Genomic DNA, 24,703 nt, shown 5'->3' with positions numbered 1-24,703 from the left:
GAAAAGTATTTGGGGGCTTTCTTACTTAATTAATCCATTACACATAACCTTCCAGGATTTTACTCTCTGAAAGTATTATTAACACTCCACAGATACATTTTACATTATTAAATTTAAGAATTTACACTCAATAAAACCCTCAGCAGGAATATTGTTATTAAATGAGTTCATTAAGCCTAACCACGCTAATTAACAGCGAACTATCGAGGAGTACTTGTATGACAGTGGGCATTTCATCTTCCTCATCCGTCTGCTAACTCTACCAAGTGAACCCAAACCTCAGGGGGGATAATCCAGGAAGGCTATGGAAACCACACTTACCTCTGTGGAAACAGGTCCCTCCAAAAGAAATGCCTAGGCTTGTCTAAACCTCCATCCTCATCAGATCGTCTGTCGATAATTTTCTATTAGGTGTGCAACTGGTGTGAGCGGCTCCTCTCCTTATGCCTGTAATGGCATGACTGGAACCATCCTGCGTTTAAGTCTTACTGGAAACAACTAGTCTTAGCTAGCGCAACTCCACGTCTTTGAGGACCCCTCAGCTCATAGTGCAGGATGTCCTTTTAACCAGAGCAGGGCAAGGGTCAGCTGAAAGAACCAATGCTAAGGGAAAGAAGCCAATAGGTTGTAGCATAACTGGTATCCTCTGTGGCCCCCACGCTGTCATCTATCATCGATAGTGGAGACTGTTGTGCAGTACCGGATTCCAGGACTATTTGCTTGCATGCCAGGAGCATTGACTTCAAAGGTTTAAGGACTGAGTTCATTTCTAGGTATCACTGCTGGGATCAGGAAGGCATCTTGCCTAATGTTATATTAGGAGGATATTAGGCTACAAACACCTGACTCTCTTGCCAAAAGTCTGGCTGTGCAGAAGAGCCATCTTTCTCACAAAGCTTCCTACAAAATGAGCTGAGATATTGTTTGTGTACATATTGCAGTACAACATCGCTATATATCTACCGTAACTTCCTTTACAGGTATCTATCCCAAGAGTGCTCCTCAGCAGAACCCCCAACCCCTGTGAGTGTGCATGTGTTGTACTCGATAGTGTGGGTGTGTGCACGAAAACATTTGGGTACACCTGCACTTGGGTGTACATGTACCTGAGGGCCCAAGGTTTACACCAAGAGTCGCCATCGATTGCTCCCCACTTTCATTTTTTTTTTTTTAGAAAGGGTCTCCCACTGAATATGTAGTTCATCAATTGCCTAGGCTGGCAACAAACAAGGCTCAGGAATCTGCCTGCCTCTGCCTCCCCATTGCTGACATCACAGAACCTCACTCTCCCAGAATTTTACGTGGATTCTGAGGAATTTGGGTCCTTCGGCCTGCACGGCAGACACTCTACCATAGGAGTCAGCCCCTCGGTTTATCAAGCAATCATGATTCAGATATGTGGAGAGTACAGTTTTAGGACACTCTCAGCTGGAGCATCCAGTCTTAAGGAGGAACCTAAGGGGAACCCCATTGCATTGTCTGATGTCTTACTTAAAAAGTAAGTTAATACCAACCAGACACAGTTGAACATTCTAAATTTAGGGTTCAATTCTTCACAGTTCAAAATAGATTATTAAATAAAGTATAGGCTTCCGAAAAAGAACTTCCTTTGATGCCTCGAATAGTTTTGGGCTACACTGATTCCCAGTCTAGCTAATAACAACTCAGACATACTAAGGGGAAATTCTACTGAGTTGAACTTGTGCTATTTCTAATCACATACCTGTATCTAGATATCTCTTTTCCACTGCTCCCCCCCCCCTTTTAATGAAGCAATTGGGGGTGGTGAAGCTTACTGGAAACAAAGGAAATTTGGTGTCCTTTTTTTTATTTAGATGAGAGTAAAATGTCTCGGACTGAATTATGTTCCTCATTTATATGTTAGTCTTAGTTCCTAGTGTGCAGTGTGCCTGTTTCTGGAGACAGGGTCTTTGGGATGATTCTAAGATCAATGAGATACCAAGCCTAATCAAATACAACTGCAGTTTTGTAAGAAGTGATAAAGGCTGGGGCTGGAAAGATAGCTCAGTGAATAAGAGAACTGGTTGGTCATTCAGAGGATTCCGGTTCAATTCCCAGCACCCATCTGGCTGCTCACAACTGTCTGTATCTCCAAAATCTGACACCCTCACAGAAAGATACATGCAAGTAAAACACCAGTGAACATAAAATAAAAATATATTAAAAAAAAAAAAAAAGAAGTGAGAAAGGCGATTGATGCATTCTCCTTGCTCTGTCTGTCTTCCCCAAGCCCCATTCCTTTGTAATGTGAGAACAAGGCAAGGATCTGGCTGCCTGCTAGCAAGAAATCTTGAGCTCTCACAAGAAACCACATCACCTAGCACCTTGTTGTGGGACTTTAGTCTCTAGCACTCTGAAAAAAAACAACCTTCTGTTGTTTAAAGCACTCAGCCTGCGGTCTTTTGTCATGGTAGCCTGAGCTCACTAACACAGAGGTAACCCGAACATAATGGTACTCACAAACGGATCTCTTGCTTTTCTTTTTAATTCTGCACCTCTCCTTTCCCTCAACCTCTTGAGTCCTTCTCCTCCTCCTTTTTTTTTTCTTATTTCGTTTGGGAATGCTCTTTATTGAAGAGTAATATATGTACTTATTTGTCATGCCTTATAGGATCACAGAGGATATTCTGTTCGGAACTGCAGTATGCTGGGTCTAAAGTCTTTCCAGAGAAATTCTAAGAGAGAGCCACATGGTGAGAGACACACAGGAGTTGGAGATAACATGGTTGGGAGCTAAATTAGCAAATATATTTTCAAATAAATGAACCAAGGACCAATAGAGAGTGAATTAGAAACCTACGAGGCACTCTATCCTGTGAGATAATCTTATGGGGGTGTAACACTAAAGCCCCACTACCGATCCACTTTGCATCTTCAGCTCAGGAATACAATTGTTAACACGTTTATTTCGGTGTCTGCCGGAGAATTCACACACCTACAGATAGCGGGAGCCATCAGGACAATCCAAGATTCCCCCTTTCTTGGATCCATGTAAACTTATGATTAGAATTTGGCTACCTATTCCTGTTCCCCTCCTGAGAGTGAGAGAGTTTGTGTGACTCTTCGGGCTTTCCAACGTACTTGGCAGTTTCCTTTCCAACTCTAAGTAAGAAACAATGGCAGCCTAGCATCACTATGGCTAGAGCATAGTAAGAAGTCAGCATGCTACAGCTCCTAGCCAAGTGCTACATACTCTTCCTCACGCCTCTTCTCTTACATCTTACATCGATGCCACCTCAGCGTAAACCCTTACCTTTTCTACCCTGATTCCTAGGACAACCCTTGCGAATCTGTTTCCAGTCTGGTATTCCTCCTCATTGCAGCTTTGGTATTCTTCATTAAAGCTAAATCGAGATATTTTTCCCAGTGCTTCAAATTCCAAAGAGATCCCCATACTTCTTAAGGAAATGTGGATTCCTGCAGGCTCTAAGAACCCGGAGCGTTTGGCTGCTGCTAATTGCTCCTGTACTTTCTCTGTTAGTATGACATCTTGATTATACTTCTCACGACTCTTACCCCTGAGCCTTTAATGTGTTGCTGTTCTTGTGTTCCCCCACTTTCTGCTTGGCGCTGTCTCCTGTCTTCATTTCAACCTCCCGGCTTCCCTCCTCATCCATCCCTCATTGGACCCACGGCACCCTGATCTCACTTTTGCCCCAGTCAACGTTTTACTGTGTTGTCGTTCATTTATTTCTCTCTTCCCACATTATTTGCCCCCAGATTGTCACCATACAAATCTTTGCAGATACTCAGTAAATATTTATTTAAAGAAGAGAAGTGGGGCCTACAGTAGGTAAGAAAAGCAAGGAAGAAGGAAGCAGAGGGAAAGATGTGAAGAAGGAAAAAGGGGGAGTGATGGAGCAAGGGAGAAAAAGACAGGGGGTCTACTGGCTGATTGGCTAATGAAAAAAGAAAAGGGAGCAAGAGAAAAGAGAGGTCAGAAGAAAAACCTGAGAATGAGTTCAGAGATTTAACAATGCAGATAATTGTAATGACTATGGTTGATAATGAAAACTGCTTATACTGCCCGAACTCGAGAAAACACTACTAATACACGAAAGCTTTTCTCTTCCTCCACTATACTCTATCATCAGGGTGTATTGTCAGGTTGTGTTCCTAGGTGCTGTGGTTTGTGCAAGTGCCCCCAAGGCTTGAACATAAGGCTTGGTCACCAGCCTATGGTGGTTTTGAAAGCTAAAATCTTTAGAGAGTGGGACCTGGTAGGAGGAAGATAGGTTGTGGGATGTCCTTGGAGTGGGGCATGAAGACCCAATTCTCTTCCTCTTTGCTTCCCACCTGCATGAATTGAGCAGCCTCCCCTGCCCAGAACTCTGCCCATGTTGTTCCACCTGCACAGACCAGAAAGCAACGACCCACTGGCCACGGACCAAAACCTCCAAGATTGTTTTCAAATGAACTTTTCCTCTTTATAAAGTTATTTTTCTCAGCTATTCTCCACAATATTAGAAAGCCTATAAACATAATAAACCAAGAAAGGCACAGATTTTGGGAAAAAGAACAAGATGTAAGTGTAGTGTGGGAAGGACAGTAGAAGACATTCTTTGTAAAAAGCCCAGACTATAGTAAAATATATATAAAAAAACATGCATAGTTTGTTTATAGGCAAAATTTGCCTGACAGATCATGAAATTCCATCCCTAGAAATGGGAGGGATTATCAAAAGAAGAAGAAGGAAGCTAGAGAGATTTCTCAATGATTAGAGCACTTTCTACTCCTGCAGAGGACTAGGATTTTTAGTTCCCAGAATCTTCATAGTGGTTCACAACTACCTGTAACCCCAGTTCTAGGGGATCTTATACCCTCTTCCGGCTTCTGCATGCATGTGGTACACCTTAACTCATAATACATTCATATACAAAATGATAGCTAGCTAGCTAACTAGATAGATTGCTGTTCATTTAGTATTGTAATTCTCTACACTGAAGCCCTTCAGCCAATTCCTGAGCCAATGACCTAAAAACAATAATAATAATAACAAATTAAAGTGGCTTTTGCACTGCTTTCTGTAACTACCTCGTGCAATAACCCTACCAAGGAAGTACTCCTACAAATGGGGAAACGGCAGTTGAATTTAAGTGACTTAGCAAGGACAGAGGTAGCAAAGGGCAGAGCTATTCACTTAAGTATGACAGAATACATCCTCTGAAAGACAATCTCACCATGACCACAACCCAGTAGCTTAAATATAGTCAGTCACTTCAAATCCCTCCAGCACTGAATGTGGTCCTAGACTCATGTTCTCCCCTTTTCCATGCCCAAGGCCCAGATAGCCTTGTTTAAGTCCTATGGTGAATTTGGGGCCCCAAGGAAGGATTGGGAGCTTAATAAACTTTCTAGTACCTGGGTCAGTCCTTCCCTATTCCTCTTTGTCTTGGCTTCAATTAAACCTCCCTCCTTGTGGGCTTGAAGGTACCTGTGTATCACGATCCCACTATGATGTCTCTACAGTTGAATTTAGAATTAGAAGGCTTAGAAATCACCCAGTACCATGGCTTCCTTTGACAGATGAGGAAGTCCACATGTTCCGTTTGGATACATTTTGACATTCTCTTACAATTGGCTCATTCCACAAGGAATTTAAAAGAAATGTATCTTAGCCGGGCGGTGGTGGATCTGCAAGGTTGAAGGAAAAAAGACGACAACATTCTGAGACAAAGACCCTCCAAAAATGCCATTGAGTTCCTTTCCTGTTGGCCATCTGCTGTTAGGCATAGAACTTATCCTTAAGAGTGGGTTGTTTCCCTAGTGAGACTCCCTTGGAGAAAACTAACTCTTCACTTGTAAGTGGCTACCAATTGGAGACGGCTTCCACTGAGTTTATTAGGGTTGCTTGAATGAGCAGATTCGGAGGGTGTTTTCTGGAGCATGAACAATTAGCAAGTGGCTTCACCATGGCACAAAGTGCTAAGCCTTCTCCCAGCAATCATTAATGGATAATAGTCCCTCAGAAAGGGGCATCAGCCCTTCCGCTACCCACAAATGCCCTACTTTACTCTCTACTGCTGGGATAAACACCATCGCCAAAAACAGCTTGGGCTGGGAAGAGTTCATTTCCACCCACAAGTCACAGTCCATCATCAAGAGAAGCTGAGGCAGGAACTCAAGGCAAGAGCTTGGAGCAGAAACCGAGGAGGAACAGTGCTTACTGGCTGTGTTCGGGTGAATAAAATCTTCCAATACTATGAAAACTTACCAGTAGGGAGGATCCTTCTAGCTCTGTTCTTGGCCTCTCTCTCTCCTTCAACCAATGAGTATGGTTTTCAGCAGTACATTCTCACCATCTAGTTCAGGGGCTACCCAAGCATGATGGCAAAAGCCTGGTTATTCTGGTACCCTCTGAGGATGCCCTAAGCAACAGCTCAAAGGGAGGTATCTCCCATCTGGCCCTAAAACTTTTGTTTAGTAACTTATGCCTTCTAGAAAAAGCATGATCTACTAATGCATGATGCTGAAGAAGAGCATCTTGAGCTAGGGGCCAGATGCCCCATCCCTGGGCAGTCACTGGAAGAGAGCTATGGACTAATACTCTCATCTACTTGGGAAGCTGAAACTGGAGTTTGAAACAAGCCTGTATAATACAAGCAAGACTGCAAGACTTTTTCTCCAAACAACAGCAACAAGGCAATAAATAACTGTGGGCTTGCTGACCTACAGGAATCCAAGACCCTTGAATATGGTCATTATTAGAGGCAAAATGGTGTGGGAAATTCTTCTGTGTATGTGTTGCTTTTAATGAATAAAAAAGCTGCTTTCAGCCAATGGGTTAACAGAATATAGCCAGGCTGGAAAAATATATAGAGAGAGTAGGTGGAATCATGAGACACCATTAGCTGCGAGAGGAGAAAGATGCAAACTGCTAGTCAGAAGCTTGTCGGTAGGCCACAAGCCTCGTGGTAAAATATAAAATAATAGGAATGAGTTAATTTAAGATATAAGAGCTAGCTAACAATATGCTTAAGCTATTGGTCAAACAGTATTGCAAATAGTATAGTTTCTGAGTGATTATTGTGGGACTGAGCAGGACAGAAACCTCTGCCAACAGTAAGACAGAAAATGACTGGAAAGGGAGGAATAGGAACAGAAAGGTGAATGAAAGCTATCATGGGAACAATAGTATGAGGCGCAGGTTCACTGTCACTGTAAACGAAACACAGCACACATATCTCACAGTAGACTTTTTCTGCCATGTGTCTAGATTCCAAATGTTTTTAATTATGAAAAGCCTCTGAGTCCCCTTTTAGGAGACGAGTGCCCACGGGGTGGGCGGGAGCCACACTGTCAGTGGGGTCAGTTGTTTCTCCTTTCTTCTCCTTCTGGGGCACAACCTTTGAAGGGAGAACATATGGGGAAGAGCTATGAGTCTGGGAAGGATACATAAATTCTACAAAGATCATGGTTGCAGACACAACTGGCTTCACATCAGAAAAACCTTTCCAGGGTAAACATTTTGTTTAAATATTAAACTTAAGCAAAACCAGACAGCAGGAATTCAGGCAACATTGCAAAGAAAAGAGGCAATGTTCTCAAGTGAAAGGGAACGAGTTAATGCTTCCCCAGACGGACAGGCCCTCCTGACACAGAAAGACAGCTGTGCCCTGAAGATCCCTGCAGGCTTCCCATTCTTCAGAGTTGATGCTCTGGCCCTGGTTGGGATGCTTATAGACCTCAGTCATTGCTCTTAGAGCTAAACTTTAGCTCTTGTGTTGATGGTAGGAATAGACAGCCTGTTTTGTACACCCATATAGTCTCCTCCATGATTTCTTTTCTAGCATTAAAAATTATCCTCCTAAAAGACAGGTACTCTAAAGCACTCAGCTTTCGATGGCAATGGGAAAGAAAGTACCAAAGATCAAGAGATCCTTCAAGATATCTCCAGAGCAATTTCACAAAGGAGGGCATGTTTGATTCTGCTCTTATCAACCTTGTATTTAATTTGTTACTCTCAGTGAAAATTTGTAACCTATATCCAATGTCTAATCAATCTACGCTGTACTATATACAGACATGGAGAGAGTGCAGATGTAACAGGTATAAGCTAACACTGTTTGTTCTGTGGTCTGATTCATAATGAACTTTCAGCTGCTCACTACAGAAGCACAAGGAAGACCAGCTTGCCTCTGACTGAGAATGAAATTGCACACATGACCCATAAACTAATCAACTGCATAACTACTCCTAGGTCGGGGCAGATCTTAACTGAAAGCCAATTTAACATTCTTTAACATCAAGGAGTCAAATAAATGAAGAACAGCTCATTTTTAAAGCTGGGGAACAGTTGTTGAAGGGCGCCATGCATCCTTCCCCTCTCTGAGGGTTTATATGCAGCTAGTGGTTGATAGGCAGGGATATTTCCTTTAGTGTTCAGGCATGGGTAAGGTGTTTATGCTCCAGTAAACAACCCTAATGAAATTCACTGGACTCATTGGAATACACACACATGCACACACTCGCACACACACGCAGGCACACGCACACACGCTGCATGGACGTGTATTAGTTGGGAGTGAGAGTAGGATGTTGAATGACTGGAATATTCATGAAATGTATGATAATAGCATAACAAAGGCCATTTTCATGCTGTCTCAGTGACAGAAAAGAAGTTAAGCTCCTTAGAGCAAAGTGAAGAGCTGGAAATTTCTTAGCATGGGGACAAGATAGATATATAGGTTGGTTTACTGTCATTCAAGTCTATAAACTGAACACTCAGACACCTTATTTTGTGTGTATCTGGGGAACTTCATGTTTGCAAATGTGGAGGCCGGTTGGGTATCTTCCTCCTCACTTTCTGCCTTATTTTTGAGGCAGGGTCTTTCCTAAAACCTGGAGTTCATCAGTTGGATGCATTTGAACTGACTGGCCAATGAGCCCTAAGATCCTCCTGTCTTTACTTCTCAGTGCTAGGATTGCAGGCACAAGTTCCTGTATCTGGGTTTTAATATGGATTCTGGGGATTCAAACTCCTTATACACCAAATGTCTCAAAATTAAATTTTAGGTACATAAGTTCAAATTTTAAAGAGGAGTCAAATTTGTAGGAAATATCTAGAGAAGTAATTTTGACTTCTAAACCAGAATATAAATAAAGACCATTTGATAGGTAATAAAATGTTTAATCAATGGTTCTACTATTGACAAAATGTTAGCAATGAAAGTAGCTCCATGCCTGAGAAGAAAACTAAATAAATCTGAAGGATGTCCTAACAATGGTATTTCTGTGTTTTTGAAAAACAGGAATGGGACAAGGAAAAAAGAAATATTGTAAGATGAGACAAACATAGTAATACAAAGGGTTCAAGCATGTATTGGGGAGCTGAAAAGGACTCTCTCACTCCTTTAACACACAGGCGAAGAGTATACACTCAGCAGAGGCCAAGTACCTCCCCAGGGTGACTTGCGTTGGATCTTCTCCAAAGATAGCAGGACCCACAGAAAGTCAGCTTATCAGAAATCCATCCTTCCTTCTCTTTTTGATAGGACAGTGTGGAAGCAGAGAGCTGTATTTAAACTGGAAGCAGTGATGGAGCAGCCTCTGTGGTAAGGCTGCTTATGTGCTATGGTTGCTAAGCCCAGAATAGTGTACATAGGGGTTTCCAAGGTAAGAGAAATGAACCAGAGGGATGGTTTTTATCTCTGTGGACACTGGCGTCTAAATTTTATCCTTGCAGTGTCTTCAAACCACAGCAAAAAGACGAATTTAAAACAGCACAATACCAGATCAAAAATCCCCCCCCTTTTCTGTCAAATTTATAGCCCTATATGGGATGAAGGGGAAAAAAAAACAAGAGCAATTTTCCTTGGGTGGGGAGGACAAGTTAGTGTCTTATATAGGTAGAAGAATATATGTTTCCATTTAAAGTTTGACATTTTGTATTCTAAAAAGTTTACTTTCCCTTCTATGTCTGTATTGTGCACAGTTTACAAAATATACTGTCAATATTATAATGTATTTTTAAAGCCAATTTTTTTCATAAGGCCAGGCATAGTGGTATACCTTGCTCTTAGACTGGGAGGCAACAGGAGGAAGATGGGAAGTTCAAGGTGAACCTGGATTATATAATGAGCCCCTGCCTCACACTGGAGACATTTGATGGATAGTGGAGGGTCTTTCCACATGGACATCCTCCCCTAGGTTTTTTTAAAGGACAGAATTCCTTTTGATTATTTCCCAGAGTCAGCAAAATCCACAGTTAAAATTAAATGTGAAGTTGAGGTGGAATAACACTAAAGCTACCTTGTTGAAAGCTACTTACCTAGAATTGACTTATAGGTAAGAGCCTAAGAGATGCCTTTAACAACCCAAGAGGCCACAGAAAGACTCAGGGTGCAGAGGATTCCTGGGAAATGACAAAGATGAGTACAACAACTGTTTCGGATTTTGCCGCAGGCTTGGACATGGTAGACCCAACAGTTCTTTTTACAAACAGCCATCAACAACTGATATGGTGCGCACAAACCTGGCAGCATCACCAGTGCAAATGTAAGAGGATCCCAGGAGATAAAACATGTTGGCAAGGACCATTTGTTCATCATGACCCTTCTGAGACCCGAAGGCTCTGAAGCAGTTTCACAGATGTTTGCACAGCATATGCTGTGCTAGGAAACGCTGGTGAGGTAGCTCAGAATTTCCAGTCCCCATCTAGAGCCCAGTCAGGATCCCTTCCCGTGTGCATTTTAAAACACACTCCTCTCAAGCTGCCTCTTCCAGAGTGTGCATGCACTGAGGGCCCCAGAAAATGCCGTAGTGTAATTGCTGCAGCTGAGGACACTTGATGCTCCTTTCATTGCCAAAATACATTAACAGAGGGCTTTTCCGATTTCATTCACCCTTTTGCAAGCCCTCTTCACCACACATCCTTTCTGCTTCTTTTATTTTCATGAATCCTTCCTTCCCCATGATTGTTTATTTCCCTTTCCTATTCATAGGTGGGCAGGTGCAATCACAGCTTGCTCCTCTTAAGAGGAGTGCATGAACAAAAACAAGAATTCTTGCCCAGTGGCATAGTTTTAAGCATGCTTGATGGGGTGCTTTACCCTAAGATGAGGCTCATTGCATTAGGAAGCCTGGGAACTCAAGGCAGTACCTGAGTAGACTCTGCAGAGAGCTCAGGGGACATGGGAGAAATCGGACAGTTTAGACACGACTGAGATATTACTGGGAACTTTCACTACTGTGTCCTGCACACTATTCTGTGTGCTTTACATTCATAGCTTCGAGATCTGCAGTGAAAAACAAACAACAGTCTACATTCAAATCCTGTTATTATTTATATTATTTTCCTAAAGTAATTTAGAGGAAACACTTTCAAACAGTGAAATGCTTCTATATTTGCAACTAAACCAATATATGTATATGTGTTATATACACACCACATATCAGGTTGACGGGGAAGAAAGGGGGTTGAAAGAGGATGGAGAAAAACCAAGAAAAATAAATTCAAGGGTCGGGAATATGGGTCCTAAGGTAAGAGTGCCTATTCTACAAGCATGAAGACCTGAGTTCAAATCCCTAGCACCCATGTTAAAAGCCAGACATGGCTATGTATACCTATAACCAGCACTGCTGTCCCTTACCTTATTTATGTATGCATGTGGGGAGGTGTCCATGGGAACCAGAGGAGCGCACAGGATCCCCTACATCTGGAGTTTCAGCGTGGTTGCTATGAACTGAACTTGTGTTCCTTGGAGATGCAATATGTGCTCTTAAGCTCTGAACCACCACTCCAGCCCAATTTCTGCTGTTTTGAACCACCTTGTTTATAACGTTTTGTAATAGTGACCAAATGAACAAGACAGTATATTTGCAGATAACCCATCACATCACACAGGTGAAACTGTGTGGGGGACAATGTTACTTTTCCACTAATTCTTTAAGTCCATAGTTGTGGCTTCACTACAGATGCATACACAGTCGCAGGTCTTAGGTGATGTCTTCATTGCCAACTTTGCCTTTATATGTCCTCTATTTGGAAGGCAACAATAAAGCTGGGTGTGAGTATAACTTGTTAATTTAACATAATAATCTGCCTAATGCTAATGATCTCAGTAAAGACAAGAGTGTGAGGTGATAAAGTGTACCCCAAGGAGTGTTGCAAATGACAACTGGCTGAATGTGGCTACTAGATGACTGCTGATGGCAAGGAGCCACTTGGCAGAGAAAGCGCAGGAAGGTTAACGAAATTGACTCAGCTTTATTGAGTCTTCCAGCTTGCAGGCACATTGAGTGGGCACCCAATTAAACTTTCTCTTTAGACAGACACACTGTTACAACTGAGACTCTTAGTTTAATAGTTTTGATATAGACACTTTGTGTATGTAGGACTCTTCTAAGCACACACACACATACCACATGTTCATGTGCATGCACATGTACACACATGACTTCTGCTATTAAACAGTGTTGCAAAAGAGCTATTTTGAATAAGTGAAAATTATTTGAGACTTTTTCTTCTTTTACACATTTCTCGTAACAAAGGGACTTTGGGCCCAGGCTGTCATCACTATGACTTCACAGCAGTGAGTGCCCAGCAGTGGCTGGGGCTCTTTGACCTTGATCACGAAAGCATTCCTTCTGGCTGTGAAGCCCCTAGGAAAGGCATTTAACTTCTCAGCGAAAGCAGGCCTGCCTTAAGAGGTTTTCCAGCTGCCTTTCCACTGTTCCATGTGTCTCCCCAGTTCAGATTGATTGGATGACAGGAGAAAGTCCCTGAGAAGATCCCTGGAGGGAGGGTACAGTAACTTCAGGGGCACTTAGCAGGGGCTAGGACCAGTTTGGTATTTAGAAATGAATACTGATTTTTTTGGTCGGTTACTCGAATGATTGTTAATAATCTAACTTAAAAGTTACTAAACTAATATATATATTAAAAATTTTTAAAGCACTGCCAAATCACCCATATTCCTCCTTATTAAAATCACATTTCTGGGGCTGAAGAGATGGCTCAGTGATGAAGGACACTGCTGCTCTTGCTGAGGACCCAGGTTCTGTTTGAAGCACCCACATCCATATAACTGCAGTTCCAGAGCATGTGATACCCTCTCCTGGCTGCCATGGGACTGATACTTGTGATACACATATATATATCCATGCAGACAAAATACTGGTAGATATCAAATAAAATATGTATATCTAGAAACCACTTTTTGGTGATGTTTTGAGACAGTGTTTCTCTCTGCAGCCCAGACTGGCCTTGAACTCACAGAGATCCACCTAGCCTCTGCCCCCGCCCCGGAGTGCTGGGATCAAAGGTGTGTGCCACCACTGCCTGCTGAAAAACACTTTTTAAAAACCAAATATCTTTGCTTATTTTGCTTTCACATTAAGGCAGAGAGGTAGTTTCCTTGATAAGACTGCTCTTTCAGTTAAATGACAATCACAACGTAATTCTCATCAAGATAGCCTTAAGTAGCAATTTTAAAGGCTTCATCATGTGAACCTACCTTGAAAGGAAAACTGACAGCAAAAATTAAAAGTGCATGGAAACCCCAAAAATGTTCCTGCATCATCCAGAAGCTGAGGTGCTTAATAGTTGCTTTACAAGAGAGACAATTTAAAGAATTCTACTACCTACAAAATGATATGAAAATTAGAGAATACATGTGGGGGAGAACCTATGGAAACATATGCTTTGGGAGTTACTTACATATTGTGTCTTTTTTTTTACTGTTATATGCTAGAAAATATTTATCAGAGAAAGAAAAGAATACATACATATCTACCTGACCTCGAATTCAAAATCTTCCTGCTTCAACTTCCCCTTTGCTGGGTTTGTAAACAGAGGGAGCCATCACACCTGTCTTGTAGGTTGACTCTTGGTGGAAGGCTCAGGAAATCACACCGTTATGACACCACTTATCCATAAAAAGAGGAAGTTAAGTCCTTAAATAATATCAAGGGATGAATGATGGGATAAGGTATGATAGTCTATATGCCCCAGATGGAAAGATGATGTGATTTCTGAGTGAGGGCACTCCACTGAAAGTGTAACGTGTCTAAGGGCGGACTGGACTGGGGTACCTTCTGGTACAAGCTGGTAGAACAGGAGCATAGGGCTGCTGATATACTGGGCCAGTTACAAGCCACAATTACGGATGTGAACTTGAAGGATTACATAAAGGACAGAGGATTCTGGTTAGGAAAGTTATAGACAACTTCATGTTTACAAGGACACAACCCAAAGCTATCTGCCCTGTTTAAGAAGACCTCACTTCCAGGGGTCTCCAACTGACCAAAGGGGTCTTCAACTCACCCAGATGAAAGACTTGGGAGATGAAAGAGTTTTCCCATAACAAAGTGCAACTGGTTATGTGTCAGAGTTACTGATTGATGGTCCCTCATCCTGAAATCAGATACCCCCTCCAGTTTACCAGAGTAGCCTCTCTCAGACAGTTTGCTTGAGAGGAGATGGGCAAGAGGAGAGATCCAAGGAGGAGGATGGCTGGGGTTGAGTGTGCAGTGGAAACTCAAGGCTTTGGGGAGCAGGATCTCTCTCTCTCTCTCTCTCTCCCTCTCCCTCTTTTTCTCCCTCCCCTCATGTGAGTGAACATGACTGATATGAAAAAAGGTTTGGAAAAATAAATCTTTTGAAAAGTCATTCTGTGTTTATTGACTATATTTGACCTAAAAACAGTTTCACTCGGGCTGCTGGGGCTACAGCTATCCTAATCTGAGGGACCCATACAGAAGCACCTGGCAATCACATGTCACCTAAGCAATCTATCACTGCTCAAGTATTTTACCCTTAGCTACCCCAAGGTGGTCAGAGAATCAAAAAGCAGACAAATGCTTTAGAGGAAACTAGATAACTCAGATATTCCATTACAAGGAGTCCCAGTCACGATGGAACACACACACACACACACACATACACACACACACACACACACACACACCTACATACAGAGTGGTAGAGAAAGAGGAGGAAGGAAAAAGAAATACATAGCCTAGCACAAGGAACTGAGTTGGAGTATTTTGCTCTGTTCCCACCATATTCAAGGAAAGGTGAAGACAGAAGTAACTGAAGCAATAGGCTAAAGAGCTGCTTAGAAGAGTCCTACATACCCAAAGTGTCTATCTCCAAACTATTAAATTGTGTTTTCAGGAAGCAAAACTCCCCAGGTGTTTGTAGCTTAGCTTTTTTTTCTTACTATCATTGTGGTTTTAGGAAAAAATCTTACAAGAAAAGATTTTCTTGCCTTTGGAAATCCTGGCAACGTACAGAAGCAGGGAAGTAGGTCAGGCCAAAGGCCATGACTACTTATTCTTTTATTAACTAATATTTGGATTTCTAGGATTGATATTTCTTTTTCTGTAACTTCTTTTATCAGCGTTCTCCCCATTCACCACTGCAGTCCAATCACTCAACACACACAGGCACCTCAGGCTGACCAGAGAACTAAAATCTAAGAACCTCCCCTCTGCACTTACAACTCTAGGAGGACTGTGTGAGTCTGCAGAACGCTCATCACCCCCATTGGCTCGCACTGCATCAACAGAGCTGCACAGGAGTGGGTCATATTAAAACCCAACTTCTATAGAACTTGTCAGATCCCACAAATCCCAGCAGAACTCCTGGGACAAGTGCAGCTTACTATCTTCTATTTTATTTATCTGTATATATTTATACAAACATGTAGTTTGTAGACAACAGTTTCAACACCAAGGAAAGCTCTGGGGCTAGAACTGGCTCCCACACCCAAGCTGCAGAATCATCGTCTGCGGACTAAGAACATCCCCCAATGGCTTCATCGGTGCACACAGCAACTGGATCGGTTCACCCTTCAGAAAGGTACGCCTTTCCTTTCTCCCTTCCTTTCTTTCTATCTCTTTGTTTCAGAGACTGCCCAGAACCTAAGTGTGCTTTTTCTGGTACTTTGGGCTGTATTATTCTTTAACCCCCACCACCACACTTTGTGGTGGGCCTTGATACCGGTAACTCAAATGGCAAGGCTTTTTCTTCCCACCATTTGCCTCCTGCAAACAGCTGCTGAGATTCGCAGATAGCCCAACCTGGGTTTCTTGATTTTGTTTTGTTTTAAACTCTAATAAAACTATGTTTGAGCTTGTATTTGAATGTATCCTGAAATATTTTATTATCAGACTAGAACTCCAGTTTCCCCTGTGTCATCCGGCAACCATGTAGGGACCCGAGATTCCAGAAACTGAAGTGTGAGTCCATCTTCTCATTCAATGTTGACTTAACATCTCTATATACACAAGGATGGCATCAGATGCTGTGACAATTACCAAGACACGATTGCTATATATAGATGAATATACACTCTAGTAGGGGAAGAAAGCTAAGTGGAGATTGAGACCCTACAAATTTATATTGGAAAAGTTCCTTTATTCTATAATTACATTAACTTGCTACTTTAAAATGTACTATGAGGGGCTGGAGAGATGGCTCAGTGCTTAAGAGCAGCGCTGCTCTTCCAGAGGATCTGGGTTCGAATCCTAGCATCCTCATGGCCGCTTACAACTGTCTGTAACTCCTGTTCCAGGGGATCTGATGCTCTCATACACATACCCCACAGGCAAAATACCAATGTACACAAAATAAAAATAAACGAATTAAAACATACTGTGATTTCAATATATATCAGAAGATAGTCTGTGAAAGGTGAGGTAAAAAAATCTTGATTTGAGAATTTACTTTGTACTTCATATACTCTTACTAATACAGGCAACTATCTATCAAATTCTGATGACTAGAAACAAAGCTAGGAGTTCTTTTAGAGCCTCTTCTACCTCATTACCATTTCTAGGGACGAATTGAAAGGAATTCTAGCAGGGCGGTGGTGGCGCTCGCCTTTAATCCCAGCACTCGGGAAGCAGAGGCAGGTGGATCTCTGTGAGTTCAAGGCCAGCCTGGTCTATAAGAGCTAGTTCTGGGACAGACATCAAAAACTACAGAGAAACCCTGTCTCAAAAACAGAAAGAAAGAAAGAAAGAAAGAAAGAAAGAAAGAAAGAAAGAAAGAAAGAAAGGAATTCTAGCCAGTAGCTCAATGCTTTTGAAAACAGTCTTTGCTGTCAACTCTAAGGCTATTGAAAAACAACTACTGGTGGAGAGAATGTATGGATCCATCAAGGTCAGGTCATGACCATACACCAAACAGCTGTCCAGGGCAGACTAACTGAAACATAGTTTTATAGGAAGGCATAACAGTATGTCTTCCTATAAAAATATGCTGCCACTAAAATCCTGAACTTGTATTGATAATTCATCAAGTCAAAGTATCTACCCTGAAAATATGATAGAAAAAGTCCTAGAAGATTAGAAAATTGTTTGTGTCTAATTAAAGACTCATGACAATTTTGCTGTGGGAAAACTGAATTATGTTATCAGAATATTTTGAAACATAAAAATACAGACATGTATTTTCAAATATAGATAATACATCTTCTAAATGGAATTTAAAAAAAAAATCAACCTTTGTCTAAAAGGTCTCAAACATTTGAAGTGTGTTTTGTTTGATTGACAGGAAGCTTCCATGTGGCTCCAGAGTGTAAATCTCTGTTCTGAGCGCGTGGAGAAAGGGAACCAAACAGGATGAGCTGTGCTGATGTAGGATTGCAAAAGGAGTCAACATCGGGAAGTGGCCAGAGAAGAAGAGATCCATGGAAACTAAGTCCAGAAAAAATGAGAAAGTGCTCCTTGAGTAGACAGGTGGGGAGAAGGGCACTCCCAGAGGGGCCTCCTGTGCTGAGCAGGGCGCTTGGAGCAGCCTGGCTGCACAGAAGGCTAAAGTGTGAGAGGAATGTGCACGGAGATAAGTCAGTTACTGTGCAATAGGCAAAGACCTTAAACGAAATGCCCCAAGGAGCCTGAACTCACCTGCAAAGAACAGGCAAAGGCTAAAGGATTTTCAGAGATGCCTGTTCAGTTGTATGTTACAGGAAAACCACTTCAGTGTCAGTGGAGTGGCCTGGGAGGGGCAAGTAGAGAGTTAGAACAGCAGCACACGTAGTTCTGCTTAGAGAGACAAAGTTTAAGAAACCAAGATGTGACTATGCGGATGAAGCCCATCGTTTCTACCTCTTGCCTATAATACCTATAGATCTGCCAACACGTTGTTAATAAGAGTGAACGCCCCACCAAAAATGTTCCTACAACAATTTTCATCTGCTGTGAAATAAATTCACGTTGAGATACCTGTCTTTCTGTTTCTCCCATCAGTAAGAGAGTCATCAATAATCAATGGTATGAGTTCAGCAATGGCTCATTTACATATTTAAACTGACATTTTGAAATGACAATGAGAAGCTGTCTATTAACTGTTCTCTGAGGAAATGCCCTTTCCCCCTCCGCATGGCTTCTGCTTTGGGACTAAGATTTGAAGAGATTTTTGATTTCCTAAATAACAGAGACTCTCTCCAGCTGAGATCCCTATGTAATTTTATTTAGAATGCAAATGCCGGCATCCAGATTGTAAATGGCATTCCTGCTGATGCCAAGAAGCCAGTTAGACTGGAGAGTCAACCTTACCATAGGTGGTTAGTAATTACAAAGTAAAGATCTTGAGGGTTTTAGAAGAAAACAAGTTCACTTGTATCCGCTGGATAGTATGTGTGATAGAAAAGGCCCTCAAAAAGCTTAAGCTACCTTTGTAGCTCAGTTCAAAAAGGAGAGATTAATTCCTGCTGCAAGGATACACAGACACTAGCCAATCACTTTTTGATTGGATTTAGGGCCTACACCTTCAGATGAGATCCATACCTGACACACCTAACGTGGCCAAGAGCCTGAACACTAGAGGAATTATGGGACCGAGAGGAAAACTTACTATTATTATTCTGCTACAGGAGCACAGCAATAAAATTGTGACAATGTCACTCATTTCTAGCGACATTGTTATAGCCATAGATCAGGGCATCATTCAACCCTCATTAGAGAAGTTTCTAATTGCAGCAGATGGAAAACAACACAGAGACCCACAACTGGAAAATGCACAGAGAGTGAGAGATTTTGGAGCACTCGGCCTTAAGCAGTATGTGTTTTTTGAAACCCTCCTTTCAAGGCGCAGAGGTCTCTGCAGCAGTGAAGGCAGAAAGGTTGTTTAGTGGTGGATGTAGTGGACGATGCCAAGGAAACAGGGTCTTCCAGACACAGCAAGACTGGCATGCATATGAACTCACAGAGTCTGTGAAGCACACACAAGACTGCCACAGGTTCAAAGCAGACTAAATCAGGACAAGGAGATGGCGTTGTTGAACAAGGATTCACTCACTAGGAAATTCATCTGTAAAGATGCAGAGTAGTCAGAACGGCTCGTAGTGATGTGAGATGCTCCAGGTACTTGAAAAGCAGTCTGACAGATCTCTAAAGCCTTAAACATAAAACTTCCATGACACTCAGGAATTCTACTAGGAATAGACCTAGGAATAAAAGAGAATACGTGCGCACAAGAATTTGCACATAAATATTCAGGACAGTATTACTCACAGTAAGCAAAAGATCTAAACATACAAATGTCCCATATCTGATGAACAGACAGCCTATGTTGTATCCTTACAGCAGATTATGATTCCGCCACGAGAAGGAAGGAAGTGTTGGTATATACTAAAATAGGAGGAATCTTGAAAGCATTAACTGACTGAAAGGAGCAGCACAGACACAAAGGACCACATAGAATCCCATTATACAAAACATCCCAAGTGCAGACAGGATTGATTAGTGGCTGCGAAGTTTTGGAGCCTGGGGAAATGAGAGGCAAAGAGAACAGGTTTTGGTTTGTCCAGCTTTTAATGCACCAAAGTTTGAGCTGAGATTTAAAGTGAAGGCTAAAATGCCAGTGTTGGGGTTTAGATATTTGTCAAAGATATACTCAAAGTACACGTCTTCATGGGCTGGGGAGATGGCTTAGTTGGGAGAGTGTTCATGATGCAAGCACAGGGGCCTGCGCTTGGGTCTACAGCACCCACTTAAATAGTTCGTCATAAAAGTACATATATACTCCCAGATTGGAGGAGATGGAGAAACTGGGATCCCTGTATCTTACTGTTCTGTCAATTTAGTAAACCAGTGAGCTCCAGGATGAGTGAAAGATCCTGCCTCAAACACACACACACACACACACACACACACACACACACACACACACTCAGGAGGGGCCAGAAGAAAGGGTCAGTAGTTAAGAGCACATATTGCTTTTCCAAAGGAGTGGAGTTCAATTCTCAGCACCCATGTTAGGTGGCTCTCACAATTGTGTAACTCCAGCTCCAGGAGGGCTCTAACACCTAAGACTTTTGCAGGCTTTGAGCTCATGTGCACATCACACACATACATAATAATAATAATAATAATAATAATAATAATAATAATAAGCTTTAAAAATAAGTGGAGAGAGATCAAGGAAGATACCTGATGTCAAGCTCTGGCTTCCATGTATGGGCAAACACACGTATGCACACTATGACATAAACACCTATGTATGCACACAACAAATGACACACACACAAAGAAGCAGCTTCACAATGCTTATCACTGAAGTGAAAAACAAAACCCTACTACTTCCTATAAAATAATATATGGGTCTAGAATTGACTATTGTGAAATCTGGGGTTAAGTCATTATAAGGTTAATGAAATGTACAAGAAGAGCCTCCTGTGGTGTCATTGCACAACCCAAACTCTACCGTGTCCAAGGATAGGAAACTTGACGATAATTTTGTGGATCATCTCAGCTACTGAAAGGGGATGGTTCGCATCCCTTTGACAGTTTAGAGGTTTTTGTTAAAAATCATCAAATCCAGGGATCTTCAGTTAGCCAAATCCTTTTCTTGGAGGGAAAGACTAAGACAAGAGAACACTGGAGGCATGAAGTCCCATTTTGTGTCTCCCTGGCATTCACCACAATGGCTTCGCTCTTATTTTTCTTTCCTCCAGACATTAGGTTGTCAGCCCACTCCAGTTTAAGATAAGCGCTACGTAGAGGACGAGAGCCAATATAGTCAAATGAAGATTATCACAGGGAGTGGGGAGGAGGGGACTCCCTTATGTAGACTGATTGCTACCTTTTCATCCGAAAGCTACTGTTTACTCTTAGCAGCAGAACTTGGATATCGTTTAGGGAGCACAGCACCTAGTTGAATTACAATTTTCCTCACACTCTGTTGCAAATAGATGTGGCAAAGGCTGTAATTTGAACAATAAGGCCTTTTGGTACATCTTGTTATAATGATACAGGCCCTATATACATCAACTCTCTTTTACTTCTCCTCGAACCTGGGGGTGAAGCGGGGGCTAGAGCAATTACCCTTGTGTTTTTTTTTGTTTGTTTGTTTTGTTTTGTTTTTTGGTTTTTCGAGACAAGGTTTCTCTGTGGTTTTGGAGCCTGTCCTGGAACTAGTTCTTGTAGACCAGGCTGGTCTCGAACTCACAGAGATCCGCCTGCCTCTGCCTCCCGAGTGCTGGGATTAAAGGCGTGCGCCACCACCGCCCGGCTTACCCTTGTGTTGTGAGATAATTGTGGGTGCCAACATGAAGAATTCTGCTGCAGAAGGGAAAAAAGAAGCTGGGCACTGATGGTCCCGTGGAACTGCCACACAGGCCTGGATAGCCCATTGCCACACGTCTACAATATGATAAGGCCAACTTTTATTTGGCTGTGTGTAGCTTTCTAGGAGATGCAGCTATCTAGCATGAGCATAAAATTAATGTCTTTTGAAAAACCTGAGAGTGTTAAAGTTTCGATATAGACACTCCAACTCTCTTGTTTCATAAAAGGAGAAACTTTCAGTCTCCCAAAGTCCTCAAGTTTTGCTTAGTGAAGTCATTACTCTCCAGGGTGAAATGAAAATGAGCATTTATACAGTTCAGTGTAGTTCAGATAAAGCCACATATTAAACGACCAAATTAGGAAGGGAAAGATAAGAATGTTGTCAATTTCCAATATGCATTCTTGCTTGTATGACATTAAACTCCTTTTGCATTCCAATTTGAATTATAGATTGCTTTTATTTTTATTTTATTTATTTATTTATTTATTTTTGGTTTTTCAAGACAGGGTTTCTTTTTTTTTTTTTTTTTTTTTTTTTTTTTTGGTTTTTCGAGACAGGGTTTCTCTGTGGTTTTGGAGCCTGTCCTGGAACTAGCTCTTGTAGACCAGGCTGGTCTCGAACTCACAGAGATCCGCCTGCCTCTGCCTCCCGAGTGCTTTTATTATTATTACAATGAGAGGACAGCCTTCCACATGGGCAAACCCCTAAACTGCAAACTATATAATTCACTTTTAGAAATCACAACATTGACTTCAAAGTCAAAAAAAAATCTATGTGGGAACTATCAGAATTACAAACTGTTTTCATTTTGGAATAGAATTATTCCATAATTTTTTGGTCTTTCTAGTATTTCTCAATGAAACTTTGGAAACATAATAAAAATTCACTCAAGATAATCCCAGCACTCGGGAGGCAGAGGCAGGCGGATCTCTGTGAGTTCGAGACCAGCCTGGTCTACAGAGCTAGTTCCAGGACAGGCTCCAAAGCCACAGAGAAACCCTGTCTCAAAAAACCAAAAAAAAAAAAAAAAATTCACTCAAGATTGATAATTGCATAAGTCTCAAATAAACGGTGATTTTTTTTTTAACCTGCCAAATGCAATAGCACTCTTGGGAATATACCCAAGAGATGCCCTAGCATATGACAAAAGCATTTGTCCAACTATGTTCATAGCAGCATTATTTGTAATAGCCAGAACCTGGAAGCAACCTAGATGCCCTTCAATAGAAGAATGGATGAAGAAAGTGTGGAATATATATACATTAGAGTACTACTCTGCAGTAAAAAACAATGACTTCTCGAATTTTGCATGCAAATGGATGGAAATAGAAAATACGATCCTGAGTGAGGTAACCCAGACCCAAAAAGAAGATCATGGGATGTACTCACTCATAATTGGTTTCTAGCCATGGATAGGGGCCACTGAGTCTATAATTTGTGATCCTAAAGAAGCTAAACAAGAGGGTAAACCCAAGGAAAAACATATAGATATCCTCCCAGCTATGGGAAATAGACAAGATTGATGGGCAAAAAATGGGAATCTTGGGGGGTGGGGTGGGATGGGGATGAGGGGAGATGGGGAGAGAAAAGTGTAAAGATCTATTACAGAAAGCTTTTGAACAACTTAGGGAAAATATTCCTTGATTCCTGTTTCCTTTAAGTAGTCAAAGACAAACAGCAACTTCAATTTTTCAGAATGGATTCTGAATATTCCCAAGACGAAGTCTAAGGAAGCAGAGTATACAAAAGTTAGGCTGCCGGTTGAAGGCAATTCAAAATTCGGCACATACTTCTTTATTCCCAGATGTCAACCTTTCATAAAAGCACCCTGCAACTTTTGTGTCCATATTTCATCTTCAGCTTCTAAGGATTACAAATTTGGCCAGTACTCATCATTTGGCCCAGTGCTATGGGCTAAAGCCACACCACCAGCCCGGGATCTGGAAGCAGACACCAGAAGGATAAATGGAGGTGCCAGGCTCCTGCAGCAACACACCTCCGAGCCCCGGGAGCACGGTCTACATTCTAGATTCATTTTCTTTTCTCCCCCCCCCCATATGTATCACTTTAATTGGCTTTTTTTAAACTACCATTTACAGGCTCAGATTTTAATTAGAACTTTAATATAAAGAACTTACAAATAAAAATATCAGGCACACCATTTTTAAATAGATGATTCAGACCCACTATTTTATTATTATTGTTGTTTTTATATTCAAAACCGTTTGCACCTGGTGGCGTCCTGTGCTCCAGAGCAGTGTGTCTAGATCTATACTGGGAGACAAAATCTGCCCTCTCTCTGGACTCGTAAGTCTGGGATTCAGGCACTTTTCCTGAACTGTTTTCCGTAGGTGTCTATCAGATAACACCCTTCTCAGTCCTCTGCCTAACTACCACAGCGAATGGGCGCCCGCGAAATAATTCAGCAGTTCCAGGACAGCAGCGCCTCCTACAGGTATCTCCGGAAAATAGCCAGAGCTGCTCCTGGTCTCTGGGGCCCAGCGGGAGACGAGCTCCCGGAACCCTACTAACTTTCCTTGAGAGCTCACCAACAACTAGCAGGAGTTGGGCCAAGGGTCGCCTACCTGCTGATGTACCCATCGCGGTCGCCGTCGCACGTCTGGAAGAGTCGCCGCATCCGCTCCTCCTCGCCAGTGCTGGACGTGTCGCTGCTGCCACCGCTGCTGTCGCTGGCGCTCGCAGCCGCCATCGCGCACCCGCCCTCGGGAGGAACAGTAGGACCGGCACAACGCACTGCCGCTGGCAGCCCCGAACCTGCCCGACGACAGAGCATGCCCAGTGGCCGCCCTGGCGCTCCCGGCGACCGATTCCACCTCTCCGGGTTTTTCCCGGGCTGGGAAGATGGGTGCCCCAGAATCGCCCAATTGGCACCTGCGGAACGAGGATGGCTCTGGGAATCTGGGAGCCCAGGGTGCCTACCTGGACGTCAGAGAAGGCTACGCGCCTCCTGATACCTGGAGACGGTTTAGGCAGAAGCGGGGTGTTCTCCTGGAACTAGTGCACAGCAGAGCAGAGAATTCCTTTTTGGGGAATGGGGTGGGGCACGACTCTTGTTGCAGGATCAAAACTGCGGGCGATCCCACTTTCCAGAACGTGCTGGATTCTGACTCCATCACCGAAATGAGACCCAGACGGGCTGGC

General features: G+C 42.4%; 1 protein-coding gene across 1 annotated transcript in view; it reads right to left on the bottom strand.

Annotated features, from left to right (window-relative positions):
• The window catches only part of Mcc (MCC regulator of WNT signaling pathway), a 365,744-nt gene extending 341,384 nt beyond the window's left edge, over positions 1–24,360 (bottom strand). Inside the window, exon 1 of the mRNA XM_057788580.1 lies at positions 24,127–24,360. Coding sequence (XP_057644563.1) covers positions 24,127–24,335 — 209 coding nt within the window. The 5' untranslated portion in view covers positions 24,336–24,360. The remainder of the gene's footprint in view (positions 1–24,126) is intronic.
• Positions 24,361–24,703: the final 343 nt, after the last annotated feature.

Source organism: Chionomys nivalis, chromosome 14, assembly GCF_950005125.1.
Source record: "Chionomys nivalis chromosome 14, mChiNiv1.1, whole genome shotgun sequence".
Taxonomy (NCBI): Eukaryota; Metazoa; Chordata; class Mammalia; order Rodentia; family Cricetidae; genus Chionomys; species Chionomys nivalis.
This window is presented reverse-complemented; position numbering and strand designations above follow the sequence as displayed.